Raw genomic sequence first — 12,663 nt, forward strand, 5'->3', positions numbered from 1 at the left:
CTAGCATAGTGAAATATTAGAGAATCGTTGGCTTTTACTCATTGACTGACAGTTGCAAAGACAAATTCTGATATCAGATTGCCAGAAATGTTGGGGTCCCGTGAAGCCCTTCTTTGTAGCTTATAGACACAACTACTTATGAGTGTCCTCTCGAAGGAGAGGGAGCAAGAGGGGGAGAGGGAGAAGAAGAGAGAGAAGGAGGAGATGGAGTGACAGAAGGGAGCGGGAAGGAGAGTGAGAGGAGGGAGGAGAAGGGAGAAGAGGAAGGGGAGAGGAGAGAGGTAGAAGTCTCCTCCTCTTCCCATCCCACCCTCCTAACTTAATCTAACCCTAATGACTTGGCAAAGATCCCATCTCCAAGTACCGTCACACTGAAGATTAGAGCTCCAACATGCGAATCTGGGGTAGGATAAATTGGGTCCAGAATATTTTACCATTGGCCTTCCAAGTTCTATGCAAAGCCTGTGAATGGAGAGTGGAAGGGTGAGCAAATGCAATCATCATATTCAATGTACATTATGTAAAAAATGAACTATGTAAACTTGAGGGTAGGGACGGGAGGAGGGAAATGAAGAACAAAGAAAGAGTGATGCTGTACTTATAACCTAACATATGGAATTGTAACCCCTTTGTAGAACTACTTAATAATGATAATGATGATGGTAGCCTGATGCCAGTGGCTCACGACTTGTAATCCTAGCTACTCAGGATGCTGAGTTCTGAGGATCATAGTTCAAATCCAGCCTGGGCAAAAAAGTCCATGAGACTTTGGTCTCCAATAAATGACTTGAAAACCCCAAAGTGGAGCTGTAGCTCAAGTGGTAGAGCTTTAACCTTGAACAAAAGCGGCTCAGGGACAGCACCCAGCCCCAGAGTTTAAGCCCAACAACTGGCACAAAAATAAAAATAAACTTGTTTATTTACAATCCAATAGCTACCAAGTCTTCTCAGTCCAGCATCATCTGCAAAGTCTAAAGACCACATTTTCAACCAAATATCATCAGAATCTAGTATGGGAGATTGAAGGTATGATTCAGCCCGAGGCACTCCAACTGTGAACCTATAAAGCTAGACATACTGTGTGCATCCAAAATACAAGGGTAGAGTCAACATGGAATAGACAGCTCCTCTCTAGGAAAGAAGGAAGAGACTATATCCAAACAAAGTCCAAATATAGCAGGTCTATTACTATTACAACTGAAGACTCAATAATAATCCCCTTTCCTAGACACGTGTTTGGAATCACTGCTACTCAGGATCTACACACAGAAGGATCACAATGGTTGAAGCCACTTGGCCCAAAAGTTGCCTCATCTTAAGCCCAAGAGGGTCCTGGTGGCACACATCTGCTCCTAGCTACTTGCAAGGTCGAGACAGGAGGATCTGTGATGCTAGCCAAGGCAAAGTTAGTATGCCATCCTGTCTGGAAGAAAAAACTAAATAAACCCTAAAAATGAAAACATTGGTAGTATGGTTCAACTGGTAGAGCTCCAGCCTAGCAACCACACAGCTCAAGTTTGATCTACAGTACCACACTGATGACAACAACAACATACAATGTAATTCTCTCTGGCTATAATTAAGGATGACATCCTGTCATTTATAGCAACTTGACAGGAAATGAAAGATACTGCATGAAAAAAAATCCAGACATTTAATGACAACTACCACATACTCTGATGTATGTGGCAGTAAAAATAGTGATAGGATAGAACAGAATAGAAGGGAACGAATAGACTAGGAATAAGAACAGAAAGAATAGAATTGCTGCCAGGTGCTTGTAATCCTAGCTACTTAGGAAGCTGAGAGCTGAGGATTGCATTTTGAATCTAGACCAGGCAGAAAACTCTGGGAGACTCTTATTTCCAATTAACCACCAAAAAAGCTGGAATTGGAAGCTATGGCTCAGGTGGTAGTATGTGCTAGCACAAAAACTCAGGGAAGCACCTAAGCCCTAAGTTTGAGCCCTAATACTAGTACACACGCACACACACACACACACACACACACACACACACACACACACACACACACACACACAAATAACAGAAGAGAATGAAGATGGGAGGAGAAGAGAGGAGAGGGGAGGGGAGGGAAGGGAAGGGAAGGGAAAGAAAGGGAAGGGATGGGAAGGGAAAAGAAGAGAAGAGAAGAGAAGAGAAGAGAAGAGAAGAGAAGAGAAGAGAAGAGATTAGGAAGGACAGGAGGAGGGAGATGGAGAGGTGGATAATAGATACCAAAATAAAGTTGGAGGAAGTACTTCTAATGTTTTATATCATAGTAGCACAACTATGACCTACAAGGATGATGCATTTCAAAATAACTGAAGACCTTGAGGGATTTGGACACAGAAGTGAAAACAGTTCAGGAAATGGTAATTCTAACAACTCCGACTTGATCGATCAATGCACTTGGCATATATACTCTGCCACACGAATAAGCACAAATATTGTGTGTCGATTAAAAAAGAACAAGAAGGATCCTCTTCGTTTTAGCTGTTTGCCCTGCAGGTTTTGTGCAGTGACAGCCTGGTGTTCGTGGTGGAAGTAGAATAGAGAAGTTCATACCCATGGCTCCCCAGCACCTGGCCACATGTCTGTGGGTTCTCCCGACACAGCTCTACCTGCTGGACGTCTGTCTTGAGCTTGGAAGTTCAGACCGAAGGAGCCTCATGCCAAGACAGTGCACTGTGGGGAGAATGCAGCCACAGTGATGTTAACTTCCCTTTACTTGGCCAGTGCTACACGTCCCCCACCAGCTTGTATCATGGTCCTCCTGTCTTACAAAACCTAAGACAGCCTTCGTTGGTCTCATCCCATTGTCTGTTCTGTGCCCCTGTCTTCAAGCCAGTGCATCTCAACTTCTAGAATCCCAGCTCTATCTCTGGATTTTGTGGAGAGGCTGATGAAGTTTCTGAGTCATAGGTATTAGCTCTAGAAAGTGGTTGTCCAGCCCTATTCTTTTTTTTTTTTTTTTTTTTTGCCAGTCATGGTGCCTGAACTCTGGGCCTGGGCGCTGTCCCTCAGCTCTTCAGCTCAAGGGTAGTGCTCTACCACTTGAGCCACAGCACCACTTCCGGCTTTTTCTGCTTATGTGGTGCTGAGGAGTCGAACCCAGGGCCTCATGCATGCAAGGCAAGCACTCTACCACTGAGCCACCTTCCCAGTCCCTCCAGCCCTATTCTTGATGTTCTATTCAAGCTATCTTTTATTTATTTTTTTTACAATATGATAGGCTGCAATGTTTCCAGATGTTTGGTTTCTGTTTTCTTTATGCTTCTTGGTGTTTCCCCCTGGCCCTCAACTTTGGCATCGAACTGTTAAGTAATCAGCAACCAACCCACTTACTCCTTCAACATTTTGATAAAAAAGTCTTCCCAATGACATATCCTTGTATATATATGTATATGTGTGTGTGTGTGTGTGTGTGTGTGTGTGTGTGTGTGTGTGTGTGTGTGTGTGTGTATATATATATATATATATATATATATATATATATATATGCCCATCTTACACAAGACACTAAGCATGCAGTTCAGACCAGTCCTTTGCCACATTGTCACAAGAATCACTGTTTATGATTCTTCAAGTTTCCAGTACCACACCCCACACTTCTCTGTGACCTGACTGATTGACCTTAGGGTCCATATTTCTAGCATGCACCTCAAAGCTGACTTCTGGAATTCTTTTTGCTTTAATTAGCAGCCCTCTTCTTGGCCCAACATTGTGCCACCATAATTTCTACTCTAAGAGGAATATCTCATGACTGATTGGGCTCCTCCCATATTGGAACAACTGTTAGGATCTGGGGCTCAGAGGTGAGGAGGATCTTGCAATTGTATCTTCTTCACTGACTCCTCAGACTTTGGGCCACACCTCACTGAGTCTTCACTTTATGAGAAGATCATTTGTTAAGCATATATGTTCTTTTTTCTTTCCTCCTACTCCTCCTCTTTGACCTCCTCCTCCTCCTCCTCCTCCTCCTCCTCCTCCTCCTCCTCCTCCTCCTCCTCCTCCTCTTCCTCCTCTTCCTCCTCCTCCGTGTGTGTGTGTGTGTGTGTGTGTGTGTGTGTGTGTGTGTGTTGTGTGTGTGTGTTTAAGGTAGGGTCTGAGTCAGTAGCCTAGGTAATCATGCTTCTACCTTTCACATGCTGGGATTACAAGTGTGTACTACCATGCCTGGTGGAGAATCTTGAAATTTTGGCAAATTATGTATAGTTAGGGAGGACAGTCACTTTTGTTTGTCAGCTACAAGGTCCTCCACAGACAGCCACAGACACTACCCATTTTTGTTTTCTGACAGAACCTGTCTCATCTTCTAAAGAGACCTAATGAAGAAGTGGACATGTTATGGATGCTGATACGTCAGCAAATAGGAAGGGCAGGCACGTTATTTACTTACAAGGCAGAGCACCTCTATCCTTTCTTACCTCATTCTCAGGTCCTCCCAGACAACTTTCTCCTGAGACTCCTCCTGAAACCATTTCTGTGGTCCAGAGAGAGCCTACTCTGTCCCCGTCTTGAGTAACACATTCAGTAGAACAATCCTAGAAGCGCGTGTGGGTTCTGCCTGGGCTGATTCCTGTGGGAACAGTTGGATGGGTGAAGCTCATGGGCTGGCTCAGCAGGGCCTCTGACTTCCAGGCAGTGAGCATCAGAGCTGATGGAGAGAAAAGTCCTCTTGTAAACACTGAGTGGAGGTTCTGTTTCCCTTATGCCTTTACCAAGACAAACAATTCAGCTGTGGTCCTTTCATTAGTATTGACAGAAGAAAAAAAACTTGTGGCCATTGTTTATAGACCTTATTTGAAGAGAGTGACAAGGCTGGCCTACTTTCCCTCTGGAGGGGTCATACCCTGGCCTCTCTTTGTTCCCCTGGCAACCAGTGTTGATTCACTGTACGTAAAATGGTCTCTCTTTACAGTATCGTTGCTGATGGTCCGTCTTCCCATTTCTTTTTTAAAATTGTTTTATTGTTATTGTAAAGGTGATGTTCAGAGGGGCCACAGTTACCTTGTCAGATGAAGAGGATGTTTGTTTTTGAACAATGTCATTTCTCTCCCAGTGTTCCCCTCCGATCCCCTCCCCAGTCTTCTCATTTCTTTTTGCACTTCTCTGAGACTCCGTACTCCTTGACACGCCTCAACTTTGCCCACATCATCTCCTCTGGTTTTCCTACAATATCACAAAGTGGCTCATCACGCCGGTGAGGTTGCTTTATCATACAGATAAGGAAACAGAAACTAAGACATTGAGTGGCTGAGTTTAGCATCCACATCCTTTTGCTCCACCCCATCTGCCACCCCTACGCTCAAACACTGCCCATACTAGGGCTCGAACTCAGGGATCCACACTCTTGCTGGGCTTTTTTAATCCAGGCTGGCTCTCTACCATTTGAGCCATGTGTTTACGTCTAGCCTTTCAGTGGTTAATTAGAGATTTAAAAAAATCTCACAGTTTTCTGCCCAGGCTGGCTTCAATCCTCTCTTCTCAGCTCTCTTCTCCTGAGTAGCTAGAGTTATAGGCATAAGCCATCGGCACCCAGCTGTTATAGTACTTTTTAAATTGATTCATTTCTTTTTATTGTAAGAGTGATGTACAGAGGGGTTGCAGTTACATAAGTCAGGTAATGAGTCCATTTATTTTTGCACAGTGTCACCTCATCTCTTGTTTTCCCACAGTGTTTTCCCCTCCTGACTGACCCCCCACAAGTTATATAGTTCATTTTTAACATCGTGTCTAGTGAGGATCACTGCTGAATTTGTTCATCCTTTGTCTCACCATTTCTGTGCACCCCTTTACCCTCCTCCACACAGATAAACTTACATGCAAGACAAAAGGCACAGAAATCAGAAACACAACAAAGGACGGGGGGGGAAACGTAACATGACCAAAAAAACCCTCCTGTTTGCATTTCTTGGAGTTCTTTTTGATAAATATTTTATACGATCATATGTACATGGCTATGGAGCCTTTTAATACTGACTGACTGCAGGGAAAAAATGCAAACACTTTCCCAACTCCCAGCTTAGTTCAGCAGCTAGAGATCGTTTGTTAAACACCCAGGAAGGTGCACACCAGATGAATGTGCAAAGACGTATGAACTGCCTTGCGATTAATCTATTATGGGCATGTTGTGCATTCACCAAATATATGTTGAGTCCCTACTAGATGCTGGGTTCCACTGAAAAGAATGGGAGTACTCCACTATATGCTCTGGTTTTAAGCTGCTTAGAGTTCATAGAAGACATTGCCATCAAATACAGTGAAAACAGGTTATACCTTGGGAGAGGGACACACAAAGAAACAAAAAAAAAAATCACATGGTACATTATAAATAGGTTAGGAACAATAGCAAGCAAGAAAAAAAAAACACTTGTGTCCCTATCTTGAGGTTCATTTCGCTTAACATCATCTTATCTGGTCATATGTACATAGCTTCTGAACTTTTCTGCTTGTCTCAGACATACATTAGTTATTGCAAATAAGGGAAACCATAAGGAAATAAGGAAACCCTAGCTTCTTTAGGCTTGGCTTACTTCACTTAATATAATTTTTTCCAAGTTTTTCCATTTCCTAACAAATGAGGTGATGTCATTCTTTCTAATCACTGTATTTGATGTCGGTGCCCTGCATCTTGTATATACAGTTCTTTTCTTTCTGATCACTGTATTTGATGTTGGTGCCCTCTATCTTGTATATACACTTCTCTAGCTTGGGGAGGGAAAGGGAAAAAACAAAATGGTTAGATAGGGATACAGGTTGACACATTGAAACAATGAGATGTACAGGACACTATGTTGAAAAACAAACTTTACAATTTAGGCGGGGAGAAGGGTAATGCATGTAGTAGTAGAGGTAGGAGGGAAGGGATGGTAGGGGAAAAACAAAGAAGGAAGTAACAATGCTTAATAGGAAATGTACTCATTACCTTGCTCATGTAACTGTAACCCCTGTGTACAGCATTTTTACAATAAAAAATGTATTTTTAAAAAAAGATATAGAAGCCCAGAGTTGGCCAGTTGCTTATAAAATAGCAAAGTTAACATCAGCAAAGGCTGCCCCCTAGTGGACAATGTCGAGATCCATGACTGAGCTAGTTGTTTTATACCTTTTTTGGTTTTTAAATTATCTTTAAGTAACTGTACAAAGGGGTTTCAATTCGACATGTCAGTTTGTGGGTGCAACACACCTTGATACACGTCACACCTTTACTGTTCTCCTCATCCTTCTCAATCCCACCCATCCCCTCCAGTTACCTCGTTCCCTGTTCACATGCATACACAAGCTATGATGACAGATGTAGTTTTGTTTAATGTCCCTCCCCCATGTTAAAGCTACTGATGAGCCTGATTCTTATAGAAATTTTTTTTCTTTAAATTTTCCCTGCCATAAAATTCACTACCTCATATTCCATGGAAGGAGAGACTCGCAGCTTTTGAAGCTAGGGTGGATATTTTCTGATGCTTTCTATTCTGAACTTCATTAAGTTTCAAATAAGGGGAAAGTAAGTATGGTAAAATTCTGGATCCCTTTATGGTCAAATGTTATATAAAATTTTTATAACATCTTTATTGTCCAGTTTTTATGGATTTTTATTGTGAAAATACCATACAGGGGGGTTACAATTACATGGGCAAGATAGTGAGTACATTTCTTATCAAGCATTGTTGCCTCCTCCTTTGATTCCCCTTCCCATCCCTTCCCCTCTCCAACCCCCCTGCCGCCATCACCCCACTCGCCAAAGCTGTAAAGTTCATTTTTCAACATAATGTCTTGTACATCTCATTGTTGCAATGGGTCCACCTGTAACCCTATTTAAACAATTTGTTTTTTTTCCCTTCCCCTCCACAAAGTATATCAACATCAAATACAGTGAAAGCAGGGCTTATACCATGGGAGAGGTACGTGCAAAGCAACAAAGAAATGTACATTACTTACAATACAGTTTCAAATCAGTGCCTTAGAGACCTATTCAAGCCACTGAAATATTTGTTTGAATCTGTGGAATTACCAACTAAAATTATGGTATTTCATGAGAAACTGTGAGTGCATAGCATCTGCTGATAAACAGTGGGTCTGAAATAGCTTTAGCAATGCACTGTGACTAACAATCTGCTAGAAGGGGTTATACTTGACATTCATACTTTATGGATTGAAAATTTCACTTGTAAACATTTGCAATCTTTTTTCTTTTGCTCCATAAAAATGAAGCCTCTTACATTTTCTCTCCCTTAAGAGACCATATCATATCCGGTCCAGTACTTCCAGCAAGGAAATTGCACACATGTTTGAGACAGCTATTGTGACTTATCCTGCTGCGTGGTCACAAGAGATGGTGTCCCTTCTTAAAAAGGTAAGAAGGAAGGAAGTCATAATATTCAATGCACTTCCTATGAAATTAAGAAAATTGAGGAGAGGGGTTGGGCTGGAGGAATGGGGAAGAAGGAAAAGGGGGACCATAGACTTTTAAACTAATAGGTAGCACCTTGGTACAACTGCTTGCACATAATTAACAATATATAATCTTCAAAGAAAGGTAAGGAGGAAGATAGCAGGCCAAAAGAAAGAAATAAAAGAGAGTATCTTCCCTGTCTAAGATTAGAAGTTAGTATTGAGCATTGGGAAGTCAGGGCAGTATACATTTGCAGAATGGTGACTGTCACAGCTAACAGCTCTTAAGACACATGCTTTTTCTTTTATGTTTGTCTTTCCTTTTTATTTTGTCAGTTGTGGGGCTTGAACACAAGGCCTAGGCATGGTCCCTGAGCTTTTCTGCTCAAGGCTAGTATTCTATTACTTTGAGCTTCAGCACCACTTCTGATTTTCTGACTTTCCTGCCCCTGTTGGCTTTGAACTGTGATCCTTATATCTCAGCCATCTGAGTCGCTAGGATTAACAGGCTGAGCCACCAGCTCGCAGCTGCAGGTCCTTTATAAGTAGAGAAACAGAGAGGGAAAATATTGGAACAACTGAGACACTACTAAAGAACCTAAGCGCTAGTCATGTCTCCTAGAGTAGTGCACGAGGTTGTCTGTGTGGAGCTGCACTTCCCACACACAGACCACTTGGTAAACTGAGTGGGTGAAGAATTAAACTAAGCAAGCAGCCCTTGAAAATAATCACATAGTTTAAGAAGCATCCCTTCTCATCTCAGCTAAAATGTCAGTTCCCTGGGGGAGAGTCTTAATGTCCTCAGCTTTAATACTGTCTTTTCTTCATAGCATTTTTCATGGTTTAACTTTCTACATGTGCGTAATTTGGTAGGCAAGTGAGTGTGATTCTTGGATTAGTACTGAGTCTGTGAGCTGCTTGAGGGCGGTTGCCCCTGAGCTCACAGGGACCCAGGGAGAAGGAAAACTCCCCAAGTATTTGAGTGAATAAGGCTGGTTGCTTTTTATCAGAGGTTAAGGTGCTTTTGTTCACCACAGGACTGAAAACAATTCTAGTAGACCTCAATAAAATACCTTAAAATAAGTATTTTTAAAAAAAAGACTTCTGCCTGTAATCCTAGCTACTCAGGAGGCTGAGATCTGAGGATTGTAGTTCAAAGTCAGCCCAGCCAGGAAAATCCGTGAGACTCTTATCTCTAGTTAACCACTAGAAAACCACAAGTGGCACTGAGGCTCAAGTGGTAGAATGCTCACCTTTAGCTGAAGAGCTCAGGAATAGTCCCTAGGCCAAGTTCAAGCCCCATAATTGACTTAAAACAAAAAGACCTTTGTACTAAAAAAAAAAAATATGAGCCCAAAGGACTGTCTTTTTTTAATGAAGAAGAGGAAATTGCTCAAGTTGTGACTGCTAAAGACATAAGGTTTTGGGGGCGGGGGCAAAGATTTAAAATCTGTGTCTTTTGTTTGGGGGTCAATTTCCCTACTTTGGATTAGCAACATTTTCATAAATAATATCAAACGTCTTGGGAGGTAGAGATCAACACTGCCATTTGAATGATACTGCTCACAAAATAAATAAGTGAAGCTTTATCTCAACCACTAAGCCATCAGAGATAGTTAAGCCCCTGTGGTCCCAGCTCCATGGAGGGTATGGGTAGGAAGTTCATATTCTGGACTGGCCATGGGCAAAAAAATTGAGACCTTCTCTAAAAAATCTAAAATCAAAAAAGGCTGGAGGTGTGGCTCTAGTGGTAGAAAGCATGTTTAACAAGTGCAAGGGCCACAGTTCAAACCCCAGAACCACCAGGAACATAAGAAAAGTCAAAGATGAGGAATGAGAGTCATTTTTCTGAAAGGCATCCTTCTGCTCTAAGATGGGTCAGATCCACGCTGAGTCCCACAGTGTCCTCTCCAGGAACACCTCGCCTGGGACTGACTTCACTCTTTGCGTCCCATCATTGAGGTGATGCTGGTTCTGGAGTGGTTATGAGAAAACGTATTTTCTCATAGCCACTTTTCTCTTATAAAAATCCCAGAATATAACAGTAACTGTAGTTATATATACCTCAGCTGTGCAGTTTCCACAACATATAAATTAATTGTAAAAAAAAAAAAAGACAAAAACAAAAAACAAAATGGGCTCCCGTGGCTCACATCTGTCATTCTAGCTACTCAGGTGGCTGAGATCTGAAGACTGCACTTCAAAGCCAGCCTGGGCAGAAAAGTTGATGAGACTCTTATCTCCACCACAAAAAAGCCAGAAGTGGAGTTGTGGCTCAAATGCTCGAGTGCTAGCCTTGAGCAAAAAAGCTCAGGGCCACCTCTCAAGCTAGGGGTTCAAACCTCAGGACTAGCATGCACATGCATGTTCAAGCATGCATAAGCACATGCTCATGTACTCTCTCTCTCTCTTTCTCTCTCTCTTACACACACACACACACACACACACACACACACACACACACACACACACACACACACACACACACACACACACACACACACACACACACACACACACACACACACACACACACACACACACACACCCTAAATACTCATACCTATAATTCTAACACATTGGCAGGCTAAGATTCAGAGAACTATAGTTCCTGGCCAGCCTGGGCAAAACAGTATGCAACACATCTTCTCAAAGGAAGAAGGTGGGCATGGCAATGTGCACCTGTTATTGCAGCTATGGTAGAAATCCTCAACTAAGAGGCTTGTGTGTTCCAGGCATGGGCCTGGGCACAAAGGAAGACCCTATCTCAAAATAACCAAAACAAAACAAAACATTCTGGAGTTATAGCTCTGTGGTAGAGTTCCTGCCTAGCAAGCATAAAGCTTGGAGTTCAAACTCCATACTGGGGCGTAGGCGGCAGGTGGGGCGGGGAGGAGAACTACTACAAGTCTAACAGGGAAGTTAGTAATGAAGACTTCTTTGGTTCAGAAGGACAAGCTATTTGTACTCTAAATATTGCAACCCCCAATGCCAATCACGTGTTGCCTACATTACTTGTAGATGAGGTTAGAGGAAGCATGCTCTGGAGTCTCACAGAAGAATGGCTCTGAGACATTGAATTGTCATAGTTGCAAACACTGAGGAGGAGGGAGCGGGAAGATTTGTATGAGGTTTTATTCCCCTGAGTTTTGACTTTGTTCCGAAGCTCAGTGTTTGTGTCCCTTTGGCAGCTCCTTGAACCTAATCCAGACCATCGTTTTTCTCATCTGGCTGACATTCAGAACTTCCCCTCCATGAGTGATGTGAATTGGGATGCAGTCCTGCAGAAGAGGCTCACCCCAGGTTTCATTCCAAACGTGAGTCAGTCCTAGAAGAAAAACAGGACAAGTCTCCCTCAGGGCCTGTTCCTCTGTGGGCTAAATCTACACATTGTTTCATGAGATACACACACTGAGAAACGCCAAAATTCACAGACAGCTGAGCAATGACCTGACTAGAGCTCTAGATTCTGACCTTTTTGTATGTTATGCTTATGTCGGGAGGAAGTTCTAGTCCCAATAAAAGTCACTTCCATGTGTCTGTGAGTTCAAAATAAGTGTTTCTTTAGATTTCAAATATTAATTTGATTTCAAATATTAATTAGATTTCAAATAGTAATTGTGCTTATAGAGGTCTGTCAGTCAGAAGGTAGAGAACTTAGTAAACTATTGAGATTAAGTAAGGAATTAATTTTGGTTTCCCATCTGCCTTCTCCCTGTGCCATATATAAATTGGGAGGGGGTGTTGGGGGCTGGTCCTAGGGCTTGAACTCAGGACCTGAGCAGTGTCCCTGAGATTTGTTGTTGTTGTTGTTGTTTTTAAAGTCTGGCTCTCTATTACTTAAAGACAGCTCCACTTGCAGCTTTTTGGTGGTTAATTAGAGATAAGAGTTTTGCAGATTTTCCTTCCTGGGCTGGCTTTAAATAGTTATCTTCAGATCTCAGCCTCCTGAGTAGCTAGGATTACAGGTGTGAGCCACTGGAATCTAGCCTCATGGATATATATATATATATAATCTATTGGTGGGGGGGGGGGGGTCCCAAGGCTTTAACTCAATGCCTAGGCACTGTCCCTGAGCCTCTCTGTGTTTCAAGCTAGCTCGCTACCACTTGAGCCACAGCACCACTTCTGGCTTTTCTGTTTTTGTGGTACTGAGGAATTGAACACAGGGCTTCATGCATTCCAGGCAAGCCCTCTACCACTAAGCCACCTTCCCAGCCCCTGGAGCTGTATTTTTTAAGGACTAGGGGTCAATGAGAAATAAAATTCT

General features: G+C 42.5%; 1 protein-coding gene across 2 annotated transcripts in view; it reads left to right on the forward strand.

Annotated features, from left to right (window-relative positions):
* Positions 1 to 12,663, forward strand: part of Stk32a (serine/threonine kinase 32A) — a 123,377-nt gene that overhangs the window by 107,428 nt on the left and 3,286 nt on the right. For both annotated transcript variants that reach the window (XM_070036001.1, XM_070036002.1), the window contains 2 exons: positions 8,239 to 8,355; positions 11,585 to 11,710. In XM_070036001.1, coding sequence (XP_069892102.1) covers positions 8,239 to 8,355; positions 11,585 to 11,710 — 243 coding nt within the window. The remainder of the gene's footprint in view (positions 1 to 8,238; positions 8,356 to 11,584; positions 11,711 to 12,663) is intronic.

The sequence above is a fragment of the Dipodomys merriami genome, unplaced genomic scaffold, assembly GCF_024711535.1.
Source record: "Dipodomys merriami isolate MVZ:Mamm:240054 unplaced genomic scaffold, mDipMer1.0.p SCAF_27, whole genome shotgun sequence".
Lineage (NCBI taxonomy): Eukaryota > Metazoa > Chordata > Mammalia > Rodentia > Heteromyidae > Dipodomys > Dipodomys merriami.